The sequence below is a fragment of the Hemiscyllium ocellatum genome, chromosome 10 (genome assembly GCF_020745735.1).
Source record: "Hemiscyllium ocellatum isolate sHemOce1 chromosome 10, sHemOce1.pat.X.cur, whole genome shotgun sequence".
In the NCBI taxonomy this organism is placed as follows: domain Eukaryota; kingdom Metazoa; phylum Chordata; class Chondrichthyes; order Orectolobiformes; family Hemiscylliidae; genus Hemiscyllium; species Hemiscyllium ocellatum.
The window spans coordinates 48185565-48212880 of record NC_083410.1 but is presented as its reverse complement, the minus strand read 5'-3'; the positions used below and the strand labels follow the sequence as shown (position 1 = coordinate 48212880).

Genomic DNA, 27316 nt, shown 5'->3' with positions numbered 1-27316 from the left:
CATTTATTTCACACAAGTAAACACATTCTTTACTCAAACATGCTGACAAAAGAACAAAATTTTCCCCAAATTTGATGAAGTTGGAAAACTGAACTGAAGTCTCCGTGCTCCTTGAGAGTTTGCCAGATTGTTGTGTCACGGTTTTTATTTCATTCTTCATGGCATGTGGATATTGCTGACTGGATTGGACCAGCATTAATTGCTCATCCCTAGATGCTGTTGGGAATCTGATGGTGAGCTGCCATCTTGAAGCATGACACCACAGTGTCGTTCAGGAGGGGGCTATAGGATTTTGACCCAGTGACAGTGAAGGAATGGTGATATATTTCCAAGTCAGAAAGGTGATCGGCTTGGAAGGGAACTTGCAGGAAGTGGTGTTTGCATGTTATCTGCTGCACTTTCCTTTTTAAACGAGTGCTTTATAGATGGCGGAAGGGCGCTGGGGAGTCAGCAGTCAATAGTGTGGTGCTAGAAAAACACAGCAGGTTATGCAGCATCCGAGGAGCAGGAAAATCAACATTTCGGGCAGGAGCCGTTCATCAGGAATGAGGCTGGGAGCCTCGGGGTGGGGGAGGTGGGAGAGATAAACGGGAGGAAGGTGGGTCTGGGGAGAAGGTAGCTGAGGGTGCAATAGGTGGATGGAGGTGGAAATAAAGGTGATAGGTCGGGGGGGGGTGGAACGGATAGATATAAAAGGAAGATGGATAGGTCATAGGGACAGTGCTGAGCTGGAAGGTTGGAACTAGGGTAAGATGGAGGTGCGGAAATGAGGCAACTGGTGAAGTCCACATTGATGCCCTGGGGTAGAAGGGTCCTGAGGTGGAAGATGAGGTGTTCTTCCTCCAACCATTGGGTGGTGAGGGAGTGGCGATGGAGGTGGCCCAGAACCAATCAACCCACCACCCCATGGCCGAACACTTCAACTCCCCCTCCGACTTTGCCAAGGACATGCAGGTCCTGGGCCTCCTCCATCACCACTCCCACACCACTCAACGCCTAGAGGAAGAATGCCTCATCTACCTCTGTACTCTGGCATCAATGTGGACTTTACCAGTTTCCTCATTTCCCCTCTCCCCACCTTACCCCAATTTCAACATTCCAGCTTACTCCTGTCTCTATGACCTGTCCATCTTCCTTCCGTCCTATCTACTCCACCCTCCTCTCTGACCTATCACCTTTACCCCTACCTCCATCCACCTATTGGACTCTCAGCTACTTTCTCCCCATCCCAACCCCCCATTTACCTCTCCACTCCCCAGGCTCCCATCCTCGTTGCTGATGAAGGCCTCCTGCCCAAAACGTTGATTCTCCTACTCCTCGGATGCTGCATGACCTGCTGTGTTTTTCCAGCACCACACTCTTGACTCTAATCTCCAGCATCTGCAGTCCTCACTTTTTTCCTGTGGAGAGTCAGCAGGTCAGCTGCTTGCTGCAGTAGTCTGAACCTCTGACCTATCATCACAACCACAGCATTTATATGGCACATCCAGTTCAGCTTCTGGTTAGTGGTGACCTGGAGGATGTTGATAGAAGGATACTCCCTGTAAGGAGGTCTTCACTTGGTTGCCCTTGTGGGAAAAATCAGTAAGCCAGTTATAGTGGGAATCCCGCAGACTGATATCACTCACAACCAGGATAAATTAGTAGGGAGCAGTCCATCATGGTAACATTTATTTTAGCCTTCACAACCGAAGTACAAGACATTTGTCACCTCACACATGGTCAATGGGGCATTCCTGATAAGATCGGACCTTTTCTATTACTTAACCTCCTTCCCCATCCTGTTTTTGCATATTGGAAAGGAAGTCAAAATGCATGTATGTTGCTCAGGTAGTACACATTGTAATTGGAACTCTATAATATATTAGATTAGATTAGATCCCCTACAGTGTGGAAACAGGCCCTTTGGCCCACCAATCCACACCGATCCTCCGAAGAGTAACCCACCCAGACCCGTTTCCCTCTGACTAATGCATCTAACTGGGAGTTTGCACATTCTCCCTGTGTCTGTGTAAGTTTCCTCCGGGTGCTCTGGTTTCTTCCCACAATCCAAAGATATGCAGGTTAGGTAAATTGGCCATGCTGAATTGCCGATAGTGTCCAGGGATGTGAAGATTAGGTGTTTTAATCAGGGGCAAATGTAGAGTAATGGGGAATGGGTTTGGGTGGGATACTTCGTTCAGTGTGGATTTATTGGGCTGAAGGGCCTGTTTCCACACTGTAGGGACTCTACTGGAAATACATCGAGGCTGTTTTCAGAAGAGTAAATTCTGTTTATTTTTGTATTCTGTTGCCTCCCAAAGGCATTGGATAGAATTGAATGCTTGCAAAGGGATCTTACCCTGCTGGCTGGAGAGCTGGCGGGAGTCACTCACTGTCTCTTGTGAGGTGGGTCCAACCAGTTAAATGTCCACGTATGGGTCTTCCCTGAGTTTAAGGACCCTGGGGCCAAACTGTGAAATGCTGGCCAGTTTGAAGCTGCTAGGTCTGCAGTGCAGGCAATATCGTCAGGAACAGCGGCAGATGTTGTCAAATCACCCAGTAGGGCCCCAGAATCAATAAAGGCCCTGAGGCCAAATATAAGTGAGGGAGATAGGTAACAGGGTGGGTGGAGGGTGTTGGAGGCAGGGACAAAGAGTGTTCCCCTACCTTTACTTGTGTCCACACATGAAATTCTAGCAGCGGTTTGGGTAGCAAGAACTGCCACCTTAAGTGCATGACGGAGTTTTAAGTTGTCTAATTCTTGCGGTTTTGCTTGTTTGGCAAAGAGGAACACAAACTCATGAAAAAGGATTTTATCTTTAAAATTGGAAGTGTTGTGCTGCACATCTGCAAGGATACGATCTAATCTGTCTATTGTCATCTTGCCTTTATTATTAAGTAGAAAGCCCAATTTTGCAAGGTATAAGAGAAGACTGAGTAACCAGTGAATTCTGATCAAGTGAGATCATGCTCCGATTCTAAAAGGCCGAAGATGTAAGAAGAGGGAACAGCTGAGGGAGTTGAGTAGGTCCTGAGGGAATGGCTGAGGGAGTTGAGTAAGTCCTGAGGATGAATGAGCCACCTTGGGGAGTTCACATAATCTGCTTAAATACTACCTTATTAACAGAAGCATACCATCTCCAAATACATAGACACACATTTATTAGTTGTTCCAATGAACTTTTAACACCGAAGACTCATTAAATCTTTTGTCATTTATAAATATCTGTGTACGATTAAAATGCTAAGTAGAATCTAGCTGGTCTAAATTCTGTCCCTTGCAGCAGGTTTGCAGATGGCCGAGAAAGGTCTGTTTCTAATCTTTTCTTAAATATGTGAAATAATTTTAACAACATTTTGTAAACTTAGTGACCTCCAAAAGCACTTTTCCTGAAATTCTATTACATCCAGTATGTGAAACAGAAGTAGAAAGTAAACTTTATTGCTTTGCAATTAATGATCTAATTTTTAGGTTATGCAGATGTCCTCAAATACTGAAGTATATTGATCAATATCCACTTGACAGAAGTGTCTACATGATGTTTCTGCAGTGCTATTTCTCATCCTCTGGCCATATTACTCAATAAAACTATTTGCGTTCAACAATTTTTAACTCTGTTGGTAGAGTAACGAAACACCATTCACAAAATGCAGATTTGAATTCTAGTCTCATTCAACGTTCAATTATTAAAATACTCCAGAGCTGAATGTTACTTTTCTAGTCTGTTGCTTTCAAATGTGTTAGACAACACAATTCATGGTAACATCCTCTCTGTACTGGAGGGAGATTAATGTTAGTATTAGCGATAGCATTAGCTTGTACAACGGAGCATTTGGCCTGCAATTTGCTGGAGTGGGCCAACTCAAGGTGACCCTGTTCATTACAAACCCTTTTTTTCAGAATCTTGCAGTTTAAAGATGTTGTGCAAAGTAACTTTTTGCAAGTGCGAGTTGATAATGGAGTGGCAAAGGTAAGGGAGTCAGCCAAGGCCTCATTGATTGGCAGGACTGACAATGGATCCAATCCAAAATCCAATTTTGATTGAACGACTGAAAAGGATATGTTGGAGAAGGACAGCAAATTAGAATCAACTTGGGTACCGGAAGAGAAATAAAGAGGTCGGAAACAGATTTGATTAAGGTAAAGAGAAAGGAGACAGAGAGAAGAGGAGTAAGGAAATTTTTTTTTAAAAAAGCCATTCTAAAATACTGAAGAATTTGCTGCCTGAAGAACTGATACTTGAATATTTAAATTGTTCAGATTTTGAGCCAGAGGTTGATTGGTGTTGCATTAATAACGACCATTTGTTAAATAGATGCTTATTCTTAATTGTTAGACTTCACTTTCTGTAGCAAATTCTGTAGGTAATTAATTTGCAAATCTTACAAATTTTAAAAAAGGATATCGAGTGTAAGATGCTGTTTGTGTAAAGCAAATGGTGGAGTGATGTAATTAATTAGCAAATTCTGGAGATTTGCTGTACCTCTTAACCCCCTGAGTCCATCAGTTGATTTGTGCATTAATAATGGTGGGCAGCATTAATAGCTATTACTTTTCCAATAGAATCCAGTCCATTTTCTTTAGTTATTGTCTGGCGTAGGAGATCTTGAATGATCTGCAGTAAAATGTTTGTCTTGCCTCATACAAGCTGCTCTTCAAGAGGAATGTAGAGACAGGCTTCGAAGGAATAATTGAAAGCTTTAAAAAAATGGAAACCGATGTCTCCTGTGATACAACTACCAAATATTATAAGCACTCTGCTCATGAGGACCTGGACATTTGGAATGACATCTTTTAGTTTTAGCAAAACCTTGTAATAAAGGCGCTGTTTGATATGCTGGAAACTGTGATGTGCACTTGGGTTTAAAGTAGTAATTAAATCATTACAATTCAAGCACTTAGAGGAGTACTAAGTAAAGGCTGCCAGTTTGTACCTGCATTCCAATCTGGCACAGTAAACACAATCAATTGAACATGATAATAGCCCCTAGATGTTCATGTGGGCTGTCGCTACTTGTGCAGATGCTCATATGATTTTAGTACCTTAGCGAAGCAGATAATAATAGGCTTTATAGAACAAAATATTTTAGATACATTAACAGAATTAAAGTAAGCAGATTGCTTGCACTTTTATTTCATATATAAATGATTTAAATTTGCATAAAGGTACATCGTGGATTCTTTGAAATGTTACTGAGAATCTCCTTCAATAGATTGTAGTGGACACAACACATTCTCTAAAAGAATTAAATTTGCTGGCTACTATGGAAAGGGGAGTTGGGTGGGCATGGTGTCACTTCGTGAATTGCTTCTTCGGGTGGCCAGCACAGACACCGATGGGCCAAATGGCACCTGTCCATTCTAAGATCCTTGTGCATTATTGCAAAAATACTTCAATGGTAATTATTGAAGTATTCAGATCGTATCTTGACAGAATTAAGTTTATCCAAAATTATATATTAAATGTTACTTGTGATGTTGTCCATTTGTTGAGAAAGTTGATAAAAGTCCAGCAAGAGAAGAGCTTATCACTCTAATCCGCTAAAATGTACAATTATGTGGGCAGCTGCAGGATTTCCCAGCAAACTACTTGTAAATGATTTGACTCAGAAGGCCTGTGAACTGGCCTTCCCTCCAATGGTAAACATTATGACTGTTACAGCCTAGATTATTCCACATGATATGTTTAAGATCATTAATGCGGGATTAAATTTATATTTTGTTTAATGGTATGAATAAGTTGGTAGCTTACTCACTGAACATAGTGAATCAAAAAGAAGCCTACTAAATAGGTTGTCTGAAGTATTTCTTAAAACATTTTTACTAATTTTTTTTGTATGTGTGAATTTAGGAGGTAAGCTGTGGTCGTATCTAAGTAAATTCCTCCAGAAAAAAACAGAGGAAAGTTTTGAATCTCGTGACATGGACAGACATGGCCCCAAATCAGTCACTGTACATAATAGTTTCACTGGCGACCAGTCAAGCACTGAAGGCATGAGCAGCAGTGTGGGCTCATTGGGGAGTGACCTTGGAAATATGCTGCAGAGCCTCCCTTGGAAGAGTAACCTGACTTCAAGCTCACAGGATGATAGCAGTGCCCCGGATGAAGATACAAAGGACAATTCTACTGAATTATTGGGATTGCCATCATCGGACTCTGACGTCGTTGAAGAATGTACTAGTAGCTATCTTACTTTATGCCATGAATATGAACAGGAGAAAGAAGAACCTGACAGTCTAACTTCTGAAACCTTTTCGACAATTAGTGAAAATGTACCCACGAACATGGGTGTGACCCCAAGGTCACATTCCCTTCTTAGTAATGATAGTCTTTGTTCTCCTACTACAAGCCAAGAGCTTCGGTTCTTCACAGAGGACATCAACCCTGACGATTTTAGCCCAACGAAAACCTCTGAGTCTCTAAATCTGTCCAAAAATAGCCCAATGGAATTTTTCAGAATCGATAGCAAAGATAGTGCAAATGAACTTCTAAGCCTGGACCCAGCAGAAAATTTCCAAAATGGAAAAACAGAATCAATGCCAATTTTGCATCTGGTGCCTGAAGTTGTTGATGATAAGAGCAGTTTTGATATGATTGAATCTAGACTGGATTCAGCTAGTCTTTTGGCCCCAGAGACCTGCAGCAGAGGATCCTCCAGTGATTCTGTACCAATCCTCTCCTTTCAAGATGCAGTAGGTGGAGAAACCAGCAGTTGTGAGGAGGGTAGGCCTGATCTATTAGTGAACTTACCAGGTTCTTTCGAGGAAGATGAGGAAGTTGGATTTATTTCTTCAGATAAGTACAGTGTGACCAACATTGATAATACAGAGAATAGACTCTATGAAAAGCCTGACGTTTTACAAATTAATTACAATATTGATGATTGTGTGAATTCACTCGGAACACAGGGACAAATTTTACCAAAGGAAGCTGGCTCTTATGATGCAAGTGTAGAAAGTACCTCATCACAACAATTACAACCTCCTCAGAATAGAGAGGAAGAAAGCCCTTGCATGCAAATCAATGCCAGCCTGTGTGTTGAGGAAAAAGAACTTAATTCCTTGTTTGCCATTACCCATGCTGAAAATATGCCTTCATGTTGGACTGTTGCATCTGGTGACACCTCCGACTTGGCAACCATTCATAAGGATCTGAGCCATATTCCTCAACTACATGGCTATGTCAGCCCTTGCGTTAGAGATTCAGGTGAAGAGAGTTCAATTTATTCTGGTCACAAGAAGGTGTCCCTAACTATGCAAGAAAAATATACAAATGAAAAAGGTATTTCACAAGAGGAGCAAATCTACAAAGGCAGAGACCAAGACAGTGTTCCACATTGTGAAGGCACAAGTGAAAAGGCAGTGGGAGAAAGCCACATTGCCACAAAAACAGATGGGGACAAGTTAGTCTCACATTTGTTTAAAGAGCTGGAAGAAAGTTTTGTGCAAGCTTCCAATGCTCATATTCCAGAGAGCTCCATTCAGCGCTGGGCAGCAGAGATAGCTGTAGCCCTCGATGCACTTCATCAAGAAGGAATCATATGCCATGATTTGAACCCAAACAACATCTTGCTGAATGACAAAGGTCAGGAACTTTAGCAAATGCATTTTTTTCCTGATGTCTTTTGCTGTTGCTTACTTGCTTCCAATTAAGTGTGTGGGCGTTTTATCCTATAATTAATATCTTCATTTCCTGTCTGAAGCCGCATTTCCAGTGCAGTGAATTCACCCACAGTAATAGCCTCTAGTGCTTAATGATGCCATTATTCTTAATGATACTGTTTTTTAGCTACAAAAGAATAATTACAGTTCACTTCTACAGAAAATGTAGGAAAAAATTGTTTTGATTTCTCATGTCATTTTGTTTTTAGGACACATTCAACTGACGTATTTTAGCAGATGGAGTGAGGTAGACGATTCCTGTGACAGCAGTGCCATAGAGAAAATGTACTGCGCCCCAGGTTAGAACACTTAGTTGCATATAAAGTACTCTGTAAGCCTTCTCTTCTGTCTATTATGCAGCCCACATACCTTTCTTTATGTGTGCAGTTCATTGGTATGCAAAACATTTCTTTGCAATTAAAAACTGTGACATGGTTAGAATGTATTATTTCCCCCAAACCATTTGCTTCTTATGTAAATTTTGTATTAAGTTGTGATTTTATAATTTGAAGACAACTTTGAGTACTCTCAGATTCTCTGAAAAGAATGTTGCATTTGGAGGAATAAAACTGTATTTGTACTTAAAATTAAGTTACAGGTAAGTCAAGGAAACAAAAGATCAGAACACTCAATTTTCATGAATCACTTTCAGGAGCTAATGGAGATCTCTGTCACTGACCAGAAACTTGATCAATTCGTTATGTACACTTAGGCCCAAACAATTCAAATTTCACCAGAAAAGCAGATGGCCAGATTTGACATTCACTAGTGTTCCCATCACTGAATCCCACTCTATCGACATCCTGGGGGTTACTGTGTTGACCAGAAAATCAACTGGACTTTCCTCACAAACACAGAGGCTGCAAGAACAGGTCAGAGGCTAGGAATACTGTGGCGAGTAGCTCACGTTCTGACTCCCAAAAGTCTGTCCATCATCTACAAGGCACAAGTCAGGTGTGTGAGGAAATACTCCCCGCTTGCCTCCAACAACATGTAAGAAGCTTGATGCCATCCAGGAAAAAGCAGTCTGCTTGATTGGCGCTACATCCATAAGCATCCACTCCCTCCACTCCTGATGCTCAGGAGCAGCAGAGTGTACTATCTGCAAGATGTACTGCAGAAATTCACATTCAGCAACTTCCAAAGCTATGATTACTTCCATCTAGAAGGACAAGAGTAGTTGGTATCTTTTGCTGTTGCTTACTTCCAATTAAGTGTGTGGGCGTTTTATCCTATAATTAATTATCTTCATTTCCTGTCTGAAGCCGCATGTGAATTCACCCACAGTAATAGCTTCTAGTGCTTAATGATGCCATTATTCTGAATGACATGTGAACACCACCCCCTTCAAGTTCCCCTTCAAGCCACTCCCATCTTGACTTGGAAATATATCGCTGTTCCCTCACTGTCACTGGAATTCCTTCTATAAGGCATTTTAGATCAACCTACAGCATGTGGGCTGTAGTGGTTCAAGGCAGCTAACCACTACCTTAAGAGCAACTGGGGACAGGCAATAAATGGTGGCCAGCCAGTGGCTCTCATGTCTCAGGACTGATTTAAAAAAAAATCTAAAGTTATCTGTTGGGTGCGATGGGGCTGATTTTGGGAATTGCTTTGCAAGGGAAATTGAGTATATTTTCAATGAACTACAGCATTGCAGGTGAATGGCAGTGGATTAGAAGCCAGTGTATAGATAAGAATAGGAAATAAGATTATTTATTGGGAACATTTGGTCAAGAATTGCTCATCAGGTGATTGGGGAGCAGTTTGCTTTGGGTAAAGAGGTGCACGAGGGGAGTGTGACAGGATCTTTCTCAGCTAGAATCACGGAGAGGATTACCTGAGAGATTAGTGATTGTGATTTCATGTGTTTGGTTTGGATTTGACACCACTTTAAGTTGAATGGCTAGTCAATTGGTCACAATATCTTGTTCTAAGTATTTTGAATGTAATGACTAGAGTGATTTTGACTTTGAGTTATAGTGTAAAATGTTGAATCAGTCACTTATTATTTGTCATTTCTAGCGGCACGGTGGTACAGTGGTTAGCACTGCTGCCTCACAGCGCCAGGGACCTGGGTTCAATTCCCACCTCAGGCGACTGACTGTGTGGAGTTTGCACGTTCTCCCCGTGTCTGCGTGGGTTTCCTCCAGGTGCTCCGGTTTCCTCCCACATTCCAAAGATGTGCGGGTCAGGTGAATTGGCCATGCTAAATTGCCCATAGTGTTAGGTAAGGGGTAAATGTAGGGGTATGGGTGGGTTGCGCTTCGGCGGGTCGGTGTGGACTTGTTGGGCCGAAGGGCCTGTTTCCACACTGTAATCTAATCTAATCTAATTTTCTGTTAACTTGAGATGCCATGGGTGGCTGATTTCAGTATTGTCCCCGTCTCTACATTCACTGTCATCTAAAAGCAAAATGGCCTCAATGCTTCAATTATTTTCAATTTATAATTAAGGTGTGAATGAGAAAGGTGGAATCTAATACACAGATTTTAGGATGTTTTAATTTCATTTTAGTTTGATGAATACAGACATGTGGAACCTTTGGGATAATAAGAGAACATAAGAAATGGGTTAAGCAGAGGATAAGGAAGAAGGAGTCTCAGAACACACAAATAACCTTGTAAAAACAAATATGAACTGAAGTGATGCTTGAGAGGATGGTGAGTTAGTCGACAATAAAAACATTGGTGGGAACACTGTACAGATACTTTGTAGCACTGTTTGCAAGTGATAAACTTCCTTTATTATTTGGGGAATAAAGGCCAACGACTGCACTTGCTGGAAATCTGAAACAGTTTACTGGAGAAACTCGACTCTATGATTTGGAGGTCTGGGCTAGGAAACCAAAACTCTTCTCAAACTTCCTAAAAACACACTTGTGTTTTTTAATGTGTTGAATGTCTTTGGGATAGACCTTCCTTTAATTGTGTAAAATCATTAGCTTAGATGTTGTCTGGCCTAGATGTCCTCTTACAAACTCCTAATCAATTACTGACTTCTGTCTTGCTGCTTCCAGCCTTCAGCTCAATATCTCCCCAGCTTGCTGTTTCTATTCCACTATTTGCTGCCTCTGTCCCCTCTGGCTGCTGCTTCAGCCCAGCCACCTCCCTTTCCCCTGTTCACTGTGTTTCTCCTGTCTGCCTGCTGCACCCACACAGATCCATACGCACCCACATCTCTCCCTGCCACCTGCCCACAGTGTCCATCCTCCTGCTTGCTGTCGCTGTCTCCTTCTCCTCCTCTGTCTCCACGCTACCCAAAAACGCACACATGCACGCCCCTTGCCACTTTGCACATGTCATTTTAACCTCTTTCTCCAGCTGTTCTGTGAATGATTTGTGCACAAAAACCTTGGGGCATACTCTACTTGCAGAACCCCTTTTTAGAAATGTGCCCTTTTATTTTATTACTTCCAAACAATTGTCAGCCCACTGCTCCCAAGTCTAACGTGGGTCACTGAACAACGTAAGGCACATTGTTGAGAGACTACCCATCGTTCTTGAGGTAGGAGGTTCCTGGTCCAGGGCTTTAGGAACAGCCGCAAGCTCAGGCTCCCTTTCTGCATTGAGGGCCTGGCTTCTGATTCAGTTTTTATTGAAGAGCTTACACAGTTGGAGAGCGCAAATCTTCATCTCGAGATATCTTCTCCCTCACTTACCTGGAAGAGCAGTGTCTCTCATGCTAACATGTTTCCTATTGTGCTCCCTCCCAGATGTGAGAGGCCTCTTGCTATCCTCACCCATACTGTGAGCTACCTTTGGATCACAGAAGTGTCTGTTCAGAGAAGGTCACCACTGTGTGTGATTTCCCCCTTCCCCATGTCGGTGTCCTAGAGCTGTCGGAAAACTCTGTCTCTCGTGCTTTAGTGTTTCAGGCAGCATTTTAGTTACTGGATCAGTTACATTATTTTGTTGATTACATTTCCATTTATTCTGTTCTAATTGATTATCACTTAATGCTCTGATTGCCTAAAAACACTATCCTCTCTTGGCTACTTTTATGTTGTAAGGTAACAAGACTTCTGTTTGCTCCAGCTATTGGAAGACCAAATAAAAGTCATATGATCAAAAACAGTCCTTTTGTTTTTGTTCATCCATGGAATGCTGGTGGTTAGCGATTCCTAACTGCCATGAGGAAGGTGGTATTGACCTGCCTTCTTGAACCACTGGAGTCCTAGGTGTTTAGGGACATCCATATTGCTGCTTGGAAAAGGAAGTTCCAGATGTTTAACTCAGTAGCTCTGCGGGAATGGCAGTCTATATCCATGTCAGGATAGTGAACCTGCAGGTGGTGATGTTCCCATGTACCTATTGCTGTTGTCCTTCTATCTGGTGAACGTCACATGTTTAGAAGGTGCTATCTGAGGGCCCTAGGTCTGTTACTGCTGTTCAAATTGCTGCCACTGAGCATCAGTGATACATGTGATGCTGTTCAAGTGGGTTGGTTTGACCTGGATGGTGTCGAGCTGCTTGAATTTTGTTAGAGCTCCATCCATTCAGGTAGGTGTGAAGTATTCAATCATATTCTTTACTTGACCCTTGTAGGTGTGGACAGGTAGTGGAGAGTTGGGAGGTGAATTACTCCCTGCAATATTCCTAGCCTCTGACCAGCTGTTGTAGCCATTGAGTTTGTGGTTAGTCCAGTTCAGTTTTTGGTTAATGCTAATCCCCAAAATGTTGCCATTGGCCAGGTATTATATAGTAATTCAGGATTTGTGATACTGACAAGTTTATTTGGGTTGTATTAAGTTACTGGCTAATTGGCCTATTATTCAGATTTATTCAGTATTTTGTTTAATTTGCATGTTCTACATTTGTTTTGTGCCATTCAACAGTCCACTGTTAGTGATATCAGTTAAAATTTCATTTAAACTGGTCTGAAATTTGTCAGCAGTATTGATTTTTCTGGAGTCTCATCAATTTCATCTGTGCGCACAGGTGGATTGAAACTGATTTTGAGGAATATTTTCTGATAATTGGCGAGGACAGCTAAATAGGGTCTTGTTGCCAAACGTGACAGTATGTTAACACGAATCAGAGTCAGCATACTTCTATAGAAAGAACTGTAATATAAGCAACTGACCTGCAGGAGATGTCATGTACTGCTGATGAAATCCTGAGCAGCAGTGCACACAAATGGTGTCCTCTGAAAAGAACTACAAGTACAATAGCCCTCAAGTAAATGATTGACTGGACTAAAGAAGTTACAGATTGACTTGGGATTAAATACTTAAATGCAGAAGGTTCATTCCTTGTCCAAATGGGAATGTTGTATTAAATCTGGTTTATTTTTTTAAAACTCCCAACAAGTGCTGAAATCCATATCCATAGCAATTCTAAGGAATCGTGTTCACATCCATCTTGCAGATTTATGTCATGAATTTTTTTTTCTACGCTGTTATATACAGAGATACAAATATCTGGACAGGGAAATAAGGCAGAGAATAAAAGCCGAATATTTGTAAGACCATGTATGCAGCCTGATACTATCTTATGTGAAGTTTCTACATATGTTAACTGCACCTCCCCCATTAAATGACTACTATTCAGATGACAGCACATTCTGTGTTTAAGGTGACCTTGTACCCTTTAGTCCTGTAGTCAGTACTATTAATAATTTGACAATGACCCATATTCACGCAACAAAAATCACCAGATGTGTGTTATTGTAAAAGATGAGAATACTTTGATTAATTCAAAGGCATCAATCCTCATAATTAGCATCTTATGGTGAGGTGCTGTTCAGTTGCTCAATGTGCTTTATTTGTAAATCCATTTGTTTTGTGGATTTATTTCTTTGAACAGGCAACATTTAGCAATGATGTTCCATGATTTAAAAAAAAGGTACTATAACACTTCTCTCATTTAGAAGATAGGGTTGAATTTATATTAACAGAGTTTACCAGATGTTAGCTCTTCCTCCCCATCCCGCCACCACACACACACACACACACACACACACACACACACACACACACACACACTCTCTCACCCAGTTATCCAGTTTACTTTTAGATTAAATGCAGTGACAAGCAGATCACAATTAGTCAACTACCTGGGAAAAGAGATGGGTTAGAGGGTCAGTAGAATTAACAGTGCAAGCTGACCACACTGCCAACATTAAAAATGGCAAATAGCAGGAGAATCATTTCACTTAAATCAGCGAAAACACCCTTTTTAAAAACAACTCAGAATTGCAGTATTAATGACTCTGTCACAAGCAACAGCAACTGTGGCTTGTCACACATTGAGAGGCCAGTGTTGTGGGATGATTTTCATACAGCAATCGAAATTCAAGTCACTTAATAATGATCAAAGGTGAGACCCTGAGAGTTGTATTGTTCCCTTTCTGATATCTCTGTGTTGGGAACATGCTCTCTTCTCAGAGGCCTCCATTCTTTAGCTTGCAGTTCGACCAATAAGAATAAATGGCTGCTTTCCTCTCTTCAAATGGAGAATGATCCAAGTTGTACAGCTATCCATGTAGCACCACCATATTTTGATCAAATCGGTTTTGTTTACCTAAATTCTCCACTTACACTGCATTTGAAAATGTCAGAGCCAGTATTGGCCTTGTAATTGCCATGTTTGTGTCTGAAAATGGAGCAGTATTAGTTACAGAGAATGGAATGAGTTTTGGTCCCACCTCTTCTCTCTGGTTTGAGGCAGATTTCTGGTGGACAGATGTTTCAGGCTTCGAGAGCTCCAGGACAAAAGAAGGAGCAAGGTGCATTAACTCGTGTCAATGAGAGCACTGCTGTGATGTGGGTGTAGACTATTTTGCATCATACAGATGTCGGGGTGTTGAGAATCCAAGACACTCATGAAAGTCTGTCTGGAAGAAGCAATATGTTAGAAAATCAATTTTTTGCAATAGCAGTTTTATGTTTGGGGTTCTGAAAGGTATTAGAAAGGAACTAAATTGAAAGGGATTATTATTTGGTTGTAGTAGCTGGGGGAAGACAAGAGAGCAAAGAAGTAGCAACCAGCTTTGAATATGTAGTAGCCTTTTGAATTAAGAGAAATCTTCATTCTTTGTCCCATGCCAGCAGCATGCTGGAGACCTTCCATGTTGGGATTCAAAGCTGGAAGGAAGCTGCTGATCAGCAGTCTGTTTTCTCATCAGCAGTGAATTTTTAATCACTGAAAACCGCAGCTTTCACATCCAGAACTGGTAACAGGGCATCTAGAAAATCATCATATGATTGGACAGAGTCAACATGGATTTGTAAAATGGAAATCATGTTTAACGAATGTTAACTTTTTCAAAGTTGTAAAGGGGATCTAGGGAAGGGGTATATTTAGATTTTCAATAAAATATTCTCAAACCTGTCTCAGAAGAGTTTAATTTTAATCCATTCATTGTCCATGGGCTAGCAGGCCCATAAAAACGTGGTGATGAGCTGACTTTGTGTATCACTGCATTCCATGTGGTGAAGGTATTCCCACAATATTGTGGGATAAGGAGATTCCGGATTTTGACTTGGATGATGATCAAGGTACAACAATGCATTTCAACAACTGTGGGAGCCTCAGGTGATTGTATTCCCATGCGTCTGCTGCCTGAGCTTCTGGATGGTAAAGGTTGTGAGTTTTGATGATGTCAGATAGCCTTGGCAGGCTGCTTTGATGCACCTTATAAATGGCACACATTGAAACCATTGGGTGCCTGTGGTGGGCAGGGTGCCAGTCACTTGGACTGCTTTTTGCTCATGATGTTGAATTTCTGAATTGTGCTTTGAAGATGTTGACAAGCTTTGGGAGTCAGGAGATGGGGTCCTCATTACAGAATACCCAGTCTTTGACTTGCTCTTGTAAATGCAGGATGTATGCTTCTGGTCAATGATGACACTAGGATGTTGATAATGCAGGATTGTGTAATAATATTGTTAAATGTTAATTCAGGGTGAGGCGGGGGTGTAGATAGATCCCATCACCTTGGCAGTATTCATTGGCTCTAATGTATTCACTGACAACTTCTGAGTTCAAAGTGGAATGTCGACCAGGGCTTGCTGCACATGAACATAAACTACTTCGTTACCAGAAGAGTGAAATAGAATTCTCTTCAGCCATTGGTAAATATCCCCATTTATAGTTTGATTGAGGGAAGAATATTGATAAAGTAATTAAAGATTGATGTTGGTAATGGGCAAATTGTTGGAGGGAATCCTGAGGGACAAGATGTACATATATTTGGAAAGGCAAGGACTAATTAGGGATAGTCAACATGGCTTTGTGTGTGGGAAAACATTCACTCATGAATGTGATTGAGGTTTTTGAAGAAGTGACAAAGAGGATTGATGAGGGCAGAGCAGTAGATGTGATCTACATGAACTTCAGTAAGGCGTTCGACAAAACTCCCCCATGGGAGACTGGTTAGCAATCATGGAATACAGGGAGAACTAGCCATTTGGATACAGAAGTAGCTCAAAGGTAAAAGGAGAGGGTGGTGGTGGAGGGTTGTTTTTCAGACTGGAGGCCTGTGACCAGTGGAGTGCCACAAGGTTCAGTGCTGGGTTCACTACTTTTCATCATTTATAAATGATTTGGATGTGAGTATAAGAGGTATAGTTAGTAAGTTTGCAGATGGCACCAAAATTGGAGGTGTAGTGGACAGGGAAGACGGTTACCTCAGATTATAATGGGATCTTGATCAGATGGGCCAGTGGGCTGAGAAGTGGCAGAAAGAGTTTAATTTTGATAAATGTGAGATGCTGCATTTTGGGAAAACAAATCTTAATAAGACTTATGCACTTAATGATAAGATCCTAGGGAGTGTTGCTAAACAAAGAGACCTTGGAGCACAGGGTGATAGCTCATTGAAAGTGGAGTTGCAGCTAGCTAGGATAGTGAAGAAGGTATTTGGTATGCTTTCCTTTATTGGTCAGAGTATTGAGTACAGGAATTGGGAGGTCATGTTTGGCTGTACAGGACATTGGTTAGGCCACTGTTGGAACGTTGCATGCAATTCTGGTCTTCTTCCTATCGGAAAGATGTTGTGAAGCTTGAAAGGGTTCAGAAAAGATTTACAAGGATGTTGCCAGGGTTGGAGGATTTGAGCTATAGGGAGAAGTTGAATAGGCTGAGGCTGTTTTCCCTGGAGCATCGGAGGCTGAGGGGCGACCTTGTAGAGATTTATAAAATTATGAGGAGCATGGTTAGGATAAATAGACAGGTTTTTTTTTCCCTGGGGTTGGGGAGTCCAGAACTAGGGGACATAGGTTTAGGGTGAGAGGGGAAAGATATAAAAGAGACCTAAGGGGCAACTTTTTCACGCAGAGGGTGGTACGTGTATGGAATGAGCTGCCAGAGGATGTGATGGAGGCTGGTACAATTGCAACATTTAAGAGGCATTTGGATGAGTATATGAATAGGAAGGGTTTGGAGGGATATGGGCCGGGTGCTGGCAGGTGGGACTAGATTATGTTGGGAAATCTGGTCGGCATGGACGGGTGGACCGAAGGGTCTGTTTCCATGCTGTACATCTCTATGACTCTATGACTGTATGGTTCGGTCGAGGGTGATGCTCTGAGAGACTCCTGCAGTGATGTTCTAGGGCTGTGCTGATTGGTTTACAATAACCATAACCACCTTCCTTGTGACTCCAGGCATTGGGGAGTTTACCCTGATTCTGATTTAACTTCATTTTGGTAGGGCTGCTTAATGCTTCATTCAGTCAAATATTGCTTTGATGTCGAGGATAAGTACTTCCACCTTCTGTCTGTGATTCAGCCCTCTTCTCCATTGTTATGGAGCAGAGAAACCTGAATACCTTGTTTGTTTTAACCAATAGACCTGTGCCACTAAATTTAACTTTTTAGTTTGAATAAAACAAAAGACATTAATTTGTATAGAACACATTAAACAAAGCAAGGACAATTCACATTATAGCAATCAGCTTCAGTGTGCCTAGATTTCCAAATTTTGATTTCCCAAACCTCAGGATTAGTTTCTTCCTGTTTGGAAACAGAGGGGCCTGTTTCCTACTGCTGTCCTCTAATATGACATTGATTTGAGAGTGGATTATGTAACAGTAATTGTCTGGATTCCATTTGCCCTTTTTTTGTAGACAGAACATTATATAAGAGCCTAGGAATTAGAAGGAGTTGACCATACAAACCTTTGATCTGATAACAGTTGATTTTCTGCTTTGTCTATACTGAGCCGTCCTCTCACCATAATCCTTGGTTTCTGAAAGATGTACCTGGGCAGTTTTCCACTTTGAGTAAGTTTCAAGGCTGTGTTGTAGTTGTATTGAATAAGCTTGGCGTAGCTAGTTCTGGAGCACAAGTCTTCACAGTAGCAACAGCATGATTTTGTCCAGACCTACAACCTTTGTTATACAGAGGAACCTCGATTATCCGAAGGACACGGGCAGGGAGTATTTCATTTGATTAATCGAATGCCAGATAACGTAGTTTAGCCGAGCATCGGGACCTTACGGTTTTGCCAGATAAACTGAAATTCGGATAATCGAATGCAGCATATTAGAGGTTCCTCTGTATTTAGTATGTTCAGTGAATGAATTAGATGACGATTATTTTTTATCCTACATAGGATGTGTGTCACCACCTGGACCAGCATTTATCGTCCATACCTCGCTGTCCTTGAAAAGTTGATAGTGAACTGCCTTGAATCACTACAGTCACGGGGAGGGAGTTAGAGGAATTTGATCCAATGACCGTCAAGAAACAGGGATATATTTCCCAAGTCAAGATAATGAATTACTGAGAAGAGAATTTTGCAGCTGGTGGTGGCAATGTTTCCATGTATCTGCTGCCCTTGTCCTTCTAGATGTAAGTGGTCATGTGTGTGAAAGGATCCTCGGTGAATTTCTGCAGTGCATCATATAGAATGTACACATTGTTGCTGTTGAGTGTCAGTGGTGGAGGGAGTGGATGTGGTGCCAGTCATGCGGGCTGCTTTATCCTGGATGGTATCAAGCTTCATGAATGTGTTTGGAGTTGCACTTATCCAGACAAGTTGGGAGTATCCCATCACACTTCTGACTTGTGTTTTGTAGGTGGCGGACAGGCTACAGGGTTTCAGGAGGTGATTAACACACTGCTGGATTTGTAGTCTCTGACCTGCTGTTGAGGACCCCGGGAGGAGGCTGAAGTACATCATCCTTTAGGTGCTTCTGGCTGAATTCTGGCACACACTTCACTTGATGGTAATGGTGGGGTGAGGTGGTGTGCCAGGTTACCGTTTGGAGTTTGTGGCACAGTGGTAGTGTCACTAGATCGGCAAAACAAAAGTCTAGGTTGAAGTCCACCTGTCTCTGACAGCCTACTCTACGTGGGAATGACCAGATTTGAGCTGCTAGACCTGATCTGAATTTGTTTTATTTAATGTGGCAGTAATGCTACACAATACAATGGAGGGTTCCCTCTGAGGGAATTTTCTCTTGACTAAGTCATTACATTGGTCACTCCTACTAATATAGTTGTAGATATGCATCTGTAACAGGTAGACTGGTGAGGATGAGATTCATTGCATTGGTTCTCTTGCCAACAGCTGTCGGTTTGGTCTTGCAGGTACCAGTTATAGTGTGACAAAGCTGCTTAGAGTGGACATTGAAATCCTTCAAATGCTCCCTTGCTGTCGCCTTGTTTCTTCCAAGTGCCTTATTCGGCTCCAGGTTGAGCTTCAGACCACGTTTCCTGACATCATTATTAAAACCTATTTCAACTTCTGTAGCATTACTGGACTTTACCTCACTTCAGGCGAAATGGGGCCCGCAGATGCTGGACATTAGAGTCTAGATTAGAGTGGTGCTGGAAAAGCACAGCAGGCCAGGCAGCATCTGTGGAACAGGAAAATCAATGTTTCGGGCAAAAGTCCTTCTTCAGGATTTCCTGATGAAGGGCTTTTGCCCAAAACATTGATTTTCCTGCTCCGAGGATGCTGCCTGACCTGCTGTACTTTTCCAGTACCACTCGAATCTTGACTCTTCACCTCACCTTAGCTCGTGTGCTGTTGAAACCTTCATTTTTGTTTGGTAATACTTGGCTATTTCAATGCACTCCTGGCTAGCCTTTCACATTTTACCCTTTTATAAAATTTCAGCTCATCCAAACCTGCTGCCAATATCTTAATTCACACCAGTTCCATTTACCTAGCTCCCTGAGCACTGACCAATATTGGATTAAGCAATACCTTGGTTTAAAATTTTCATCCCTGTCAAATTCCTTTGCGGTCTCACCCCTCGACCAGTATCTGGCCCTACAATCTTCAGGTATTTGTACAGCTTTCACATAGGCCTCCAGAGTTTGCCCTTTTTTAACTGCTTCACTATTGGTGACCATGCCTCAAGTGCCAGGGCCTTAGGCTCTGGAATTTCCTCCGAAAATTATTTGGGTTTTCTTTCCTCATTTTAAATTGCTACTTCTTAAAGGAGTTTCTCTTTGATAATGCATTTGACCATCTTATCTAGTATTGTTTATGTAGCTCAGTGTCCATTTTTATTTTCTTTATTCTTTCATGAGAAATGGGCATCACTGACAAAGGCATCCTTTTATCATCTGTTCATAATTGACCTTGAATTGACTGGCTTGTTACGCCATTGAAGAGTCAACCACGTTACCGTGTGTCGAGAGTCGCGTGTAGGTTAGACTGGTACAAACAGCAGATTTAGTGAAGCAGATGGACTTTTACTAGGAGCGACTGAGGACTGCAGATGCTGGAGATCAGAGTCGAGAGTATGGTGCTGGAAAAAGCACAGCAGGTCAGGCAGCATCTGAGGAGCAGGAGAATCGACATTCCACGCATAAGCCTGATGAAGGGCTTATGCCAAAAATGTCGATTCTCCTGCTCCTCGGAGGCTGCCTGACCTGCTGTGCTTTTCCAGCATCACGCCCTTGAGATGGATTTTTAAGACAATTGGTAATGCCATGGTCATTATTACTACAACCACCTTTTAATTTGAGATTTTAACTGAATTTAATTCCATCAGCTGCCCTAGGGGAATTTGAGCCCATGTCCCCAGAGCAATAGACCATCGAATCCCTACAGCGTGGAACATGTCATTTGGCCCACTGAATCTGTACCGACATTCCAAAGAGCATTTCACCCAGAGCCGACCCATCCTTGGCCCTGTCCCTGTGACCTTGCATTTCCCATGGCTAATCTGCATACCTTTGAACTGGGAGGAGGCCAAAGCACCCAGAGGAACCCCACATAGACATAGGGAGGCTGGAATTGAACCCTGTGCTAACCTCTGAGCCACCATGCTGCCTGGTCCCCTGGATTATTCGGCCAATGATATTATGATCATGTCCATTGATATGGCATCTGTGAAGCATCTTTGAATGTTTTATTACCTTGAAGGCACTTTATGAATGCAATTTACTTTATTACTCAATGAGGTATTAGATTAGATTACTTACAGTGTGGAAACAGGCCCTTCGGCCCAACATGGCCACACCGACCCGCCGAAGCGCAACCCACCCAGACCCATTCCCCTACATTTACTCCTTTACCTAACACTACGGGCAATTTAGCATGGCTAATTCACCTAGCCTGCACATCTTTGGATTGTGGGAGGAAACCGGAGCACCCGGAGGAAACCCACGCAGACACGGGGAGAATGTGCAAACTCCACACAGTCAGTCGCCTGAGTTGGGAATTGAACCCGGGTCTCAGGCGCTGTCAGACAGCAGTGCTAACCACTGTGCCACCGTGCCGCCCTATTGAGAAGGTAAAAGTATATGATATAGTAAATGGTATAGAAAGAGTTAATTTAAACTGTAGATGTCGGACAAGGAACACTGAACAACGCATGTTAAAAGTAACTTTGGGATTGGTTGTCAGAAGGTTTTCCTCACAGTGTGATCAATACCTGAAATAGTTACCTGAACAAAGGAGGCTAGCTGTGAATCCTCGAATTATTGAAGGAAAGCATTATGGAATGTCAGGCTCCTGGGCATCATTGTTGATGAATTAAGATGGGCCAAATGGCCTTCCTCATCTGTATGTGATTCAGTAGACTTTACATCAGAGCAGAAAAATAGTAATTTCTCTTAAATCGATTGATAATATTGTTCCACTTTGTTTTCTTCATCTTAATGTTCTTTATTGCACATAAGACTTTACCTATAACATTCACAGCTGAAGTTACAATTGCTTAGAACTGAGATTAATAACCATTGTAACCAATATTGTAGTTCATTTCTCTATGATTGGGGGGGGGGGATTAAGTTATGACAGAAAACCATTCTCTCTAATGTTATCAACAATCATTATTTAAATAAAATATATATAAATTCTATGTTTCAAGACAAAATTGTAATAAATAGCTCTGCAATAATTTTATTTTCATTTAGAAATAGGATTAGTTGGTTGAGTTTGACAGTTCATTTAAGGTGGTAGGAAGTTGCTGTGAAGGAGAAATTATTCTTGGGCACCTCTTTAAGAACAATGGTTCGTTGTTTTTCTGAAATGAATAGCTATTCTTCCTCTTATTTGAATTAGGCAACGTTGAACATAATAAGTAATAAAAATCTCTCTTAGTCTCTTAACTCATTTGCTTTCATCACTTTTGGGGAAGTATCAATATCTTTTTGAGAAGTGTGCAGTTTCTTCCGTTGCATGAAAATATTTTTCTTAAAGGACAGGTGGAACTCCTTCACATGAAAACGGAAGCTGTCTCACCATGCTGATAATCACAAAATGTTTTACTTCAACAACAGCCTTCCTCTTTCTGAGTTGACATTGAATTTTTTTGGCTCGTTCTCAAACTTACATTTATATAATACACCCACTGGCAAATTCACTTTAATAATGAGTCTGTCTTACTTAACTCATTCACGCCTGAGAATCTCTGGAGTTTTCTGGAGCCTCCATGTGATCTTAATTTCTGGGGTTTCTTATTGCGCTTCAAGCGACTTCAGCGCAAAACATCAAAATGTACTGCTGTAAGCAAGCACTGAACTGGTGAATTAATATTTTCATGGAGAATTCAATCAGAATTCTGAGTTGATGTTTATTAAATGGTGTCTTCTCGCCACATTTCCAGAAAGAAATGAGAAGTATTATAATTAAAACTGCTTTGTTAAAAATTAGTAGTGAATTCTGATAATGGTAAACAGTGGGCACCTGACTTGGCACTTTCTGAGCAAAGCAGTATGAATGAACTGAATTAATGTACAGCTGAAATTCCACATTAACTAATATATCCTAAATTGGTCTATTAGATGGGACAAAAAAACCTTGTACCATATAGTGTTACCTTGTGCCCAAAACATTTGGTAATGCATTGTTCTGAAAGCCCTTTTGCTGCTGATAAGCTGAACACCTGAGGCAAGGTGTTTCATGATGTCTCTCCAATTTACTGTCAATAACACACTGATGTTATGGCCTTGACTTTAACCTGCTCTCAGCCGCTGTAATTCCAGCTGTAATTCTGGTTCTAGAGAGCTTGTTAAAAGCATGCAAGGTCTACTTAAGATTCAAAAAATTGCAGAACAAATATGTGCTACAGACACTGCAATAAACATTCAGGAAGTGAATGTTTGTGCTCAGTGTTACCTCAACAGAAATATGAGAGGAGCTGACCAGCCAAAATGATCAATGTAACTTTAAAAGTTTTATCTCCCTTTGAATGTCTTGGGTGCCAGGAGCATCAAGTATGTTTCCACCTTGGGCCTTCCCAGTTTTCCTCTGGGAACCCTCAGTTTTGCCATCTCTTAACTGAGAACTGTCAAGAAGGAATCCCCAGCACTTGCTAATCTCAGGTTGGATTGCAAAGAATTATTATGTCATTTGGAAAATGTTAGAATCTAATCTGCTTGTAATACTGTAGTATTTAGAAGTCCAAAATATAGTCAAGCAGAGTCAGTATTGCTTCATGAGGGGCCAATCATGCCTGGCCAATTTATTTAAATTCTTTGAGGAGGCAATCAATAGGATTGATAAAGGGGAAACTGTAGATGTAAGATGTTTGGATTTCCAAAAGATATTCCGTAACATATCACACATGATGCTACATAATAAGACACGAACCTATGATACTGGGGTGGGGTCTTACTATATTGATTAACTCGTAAAGGACAGAGTTGGGGTAAGTGGGAGCATTTTCAGGATGGCAATCTGTAGCAAGTCAAATGCCACAGGGCTCAGTGCTGGAACCACAATTATTTACAGTCTGTGTTAGTAACATGGATGAGGGAAGTGTATGTACCATAACCAGATTTATAGAAGAGGCAAATAGGTGGGAAGGCCAGTAGTAAGAATGAGACAGCATCTAGAGGTGGATATGGACATGTTACATGAGTGAGGGGGAAAACCTTCGCAGATTCAATATAATGTGGGGAAATGTGAGGTTATTCAGTTTGTTAGACAGAATAGAGGAGCTGAATATTGTTTAAATGGGGAAAGACTGCAGAAAATCACAGCACAAAGGGATTTGTGGGCCCACACACATGCATTACAAATAGCTAGCATCCAAGTTTAACGAGTAATATGGATGGAAAATAAAATGTCAGCCTTTATTTCAAAGGGAGCGGGGTATAAAAATAAGGAAGGAGTGAGGACTGCAGATGCTGGAGATCAGAGCTGAAAATGTGTTGCTGGAAAAGTGCAGCAGGTCAGGCAGGAGAAGGGCTGAAGAAGGGCTCATGACCGAAACGTCGATTCTTCTGCTCTTTGGATGCTGCCTGACCTGCTGCGCTTTTCCAGCAACACATTTTCAGCTATAAAAAAAAGGAAGTCTTGCTAAACTTATATAAGGTCCTAGTTAGACTGCAAATAAAATACTGTAAACAATTTTGATCCCTTTATTTATGGAAAGATATACTGACATTGGAGGCAGGCCAGAGAATGTTCCTTCGGTCATCTTGGGAATGGGGGAAGTTTCATATGAAGTGAGGTAGGGTTGACTGGGCCTACACACATTTTGAAGTTTAGAAGAATGAGGGAAACCTCATTGAAACACACAAGTGTTGCAGAAAGATTGTTTTCCCCAAATCGGAGGGTCGAGGATCAGATGGCAAAGTCTTATTTGAGACTAAGATGAGGAATTCCTTACGAGGGTAGTGTATCTGTGGAATTCTTTACCACAGAGAGTTGTCAGAGTTAAGAATAATCGAGGCGGAGGGGTGGTGGTAGTGGTGGGTGGTTGGGATTGAAGATGGCAGGGTCCTAATAGGATCGTGTTTGCTGGGCTTCACGCCACGACATCGACAGGACTGAGCCGGAACCCGTCCCATCCACATTACTGTGAGTAAAAACACAGTAAAAGAGCTAGAGAACCTGAAAAAGGTTATTTACCTTTGTTTTTATGCAGAGGAGAATGCTGAAGAAAGGAGGAAGCTCGCCTGGGGCCTGGGCTCCGGCCTAGCCCACTGAGCAGCAGGCTTGCTTACTTACCAGCTCCTGTTTGAGGAACTGGCCAAGTCTGCGAGGTCCTGGGGAAGCAGACCGATGGGGGAAAAAAAATCAATGAGAAATTGGCTCCAGTGTCTGCTCTGCTGCAAGATCTGGGGGTAAAGGACTGATGAACTCAAGTGCTGGGCCGCAGGAATAGAGGCAGAGACTGACTCCTCCAAAAGCTGGATTGAAGCCCTGGAAACACAGGTCCGTAGCTTGTTGGATCTGGTGGATGATCTCAAACAGGGGCAGAAGAAAGAACCTTCATGTTGTTGGCACACTGGGGGGGATGGAAGGTGAGCAACCGGTGGAGTTCTTTGAGAAGTGGTTACTGGAATTTCTTAGTTTGGAGGCTAAAAAGGGAAGGATAAAGGTTGAGAGTGCCCACCAGGTCACAGCACCAAAGCCAAGTATGGGCCAGCGCACCCGCCCTGTCCTGGTCAGGTTCCGTCATTATAAAGACAAGCAGAGAGTCAGGGTAGGTATCCAAGGGTGTTGGTGTGTGGGCGCTCAAGGATCATGTTCTTTCAGGACTTTTCAGCGGCGGTGATCCGGAAAAGGAAGTCCTACAACGGTGTCAAGACGAGATTGAGAGAGCTTGGGATCCAGTACTCTTTAAGATATCCAGCGGTGCTTCGGATCAATCATAATGGATCTGTACATTTATTTGACTTGCCAGAGAAAGCAAGGAACTTTGTGGACGTGCTGACTTAAATCGGGCGATCGAATAGACATAGAGGATGGAGCTGTTCGGGTTTGTCCTCCTTTAAAGAGGACTTGGTGGAGTCTCCTTTCTGTTGGTAATAAGTTGAGTTAAATTGTGCTCTGGATGGATGGAGTATTTACCTTTTAAACTCTTAAGCTAAGCTATACTTGTTTATGATACTAGTCTTGTTTTTGTTTTTTTTTTCCTACCAGGTTGTCAGTGCATGTTGTATGACCCTAGCTGGTAGGCATTGAGAGGATGGCTGGGATGATTAGTAGGGTTGTGGGGTATGTAGGTGTCCCCTGTAAATGGGGGTAAATTCCTTGAATCAGTGCCTTTGGTGATTTTTATTTTGTTTTTGGTATATATAGTTTTTGTAAGTTTTGTAGCTTTGTTGGTTGTAGTTATTTTAGTTTATGAAGTTTTTGGGTTTTATGGATTTTCTTGCATTGAAGCTCCGTGATCTGTAGATTAAATACTCCCTCTTGGGAGTCTAAATGGTGCTATAGAAGATTATGGCTGAGGATGTGTTCAAGTGGTGCACCTGGAACATTGAGGGGAGTCACTCGCTGGTCAAGAGGAAGGTACTTTCCAGTCTTAAAAAGAAGAGGGTGCATGTTGTCTTATTGCAAGAAACAACTAGATGATGCAGAGCATTTGAAACTACAACAGAATGGTAATGACCGAGTTTATTTCTCATCTTTCAATACAAAGAGTAAAGAGGTGGCCATTCTAGTTAGAAAGAATGGTGGTGTCATGTACAATTGGCATTATCACTATTTCTGATCACACCCCAGTGGATCTAATGGTCAAGAGTAAGGATACTATGGTAGGTTTGAGGCATTGGCAACTGGATTCCTTCATTCTCGAAGATTGTAAGTTTACTGAATTCTTTTTACTGAGTTCAAGGCTTTTTTAGACATTAATTCAGGCTCTGCCAGTAATCCATCCATTCTCTGAAAAACTGCTAAAGCCTATGCTAGGGGGTTAGCTGTTTCCTATTCAGCCAGTAAGAAACAGCAAATGTGTGAGCAGCAACGCTTGCTTGAGGCATACCTAAAAGCAGCTGAAAAGGTATACTTTGACAGGCTAGACTGCAGAGGATCACAGCGTTTCGGTCCACACTGAGCTCCATGCTCATATGGACAACCAAGAGGGAGCTTACATTTGCAAGTCAAAGGCTGTTTGAGCATGGAGATAAGCTGGGCAAGTACTTAAGGTACCTTGCCAGGAAAAGGAGTGCTCCCCATGCCATTACCTTGATCAGGGTGGACACTAGAAATTCGACCCTGATTCTAAAAGGATTAATGCAGTAGTTTGGAAATTTTACTCTGAACTACACCAGTCTGAAAGTTGTGAGGATGGCTGGATTAGGATGGAGTGCTTTTTTTAATAAAAATTTTGGACCTTCCACGAGTGACCCCTGGACAAGTGTCTGTCCTTAATGCCCACTTGTCAGCAAGAGGTGCAGGAGACTGAGGCAGCTCCAGAACGGAAAGGCGCCTGGTCCTGACAGGCTCCCCAGTGAGTTCTAGAAGGAATTTGTAAGTATGTTGTCAGGACCAATGCTTAGTATGTTTAATGACTCACACAGTC

The 27316-nt window shown here is 41.9% G+C and overlaps 1 protein-coding gene across 3 annotated transcripts in view; it reads left to right on the top strand.

The window, feature by feature from the left end:
- The window catches only part of rps6kc1 (ribosomal protein S6 kinase polypeptide 1), a 176484-nt gene that overhangs the window by 136620 nt on the left and 12548 nt on the right, over positions 1-27316 (top strand). For all 3 annotated transcript variants that reach the window (XM_060831474.1, XM_060831475.1, XM_060831473.1), the window contains 2 exons: positions 5835-7568; positions 7855-7944. In XM_060831474.1, the coding sequence (XP_060687457.1) occupies positions 5835-7568; positions 7855-7944 (1824 nt within the window). The remainder of the gene's footprint in view (positions 1-5834; positions 7569-7854; positions 7945-27316) is intronic.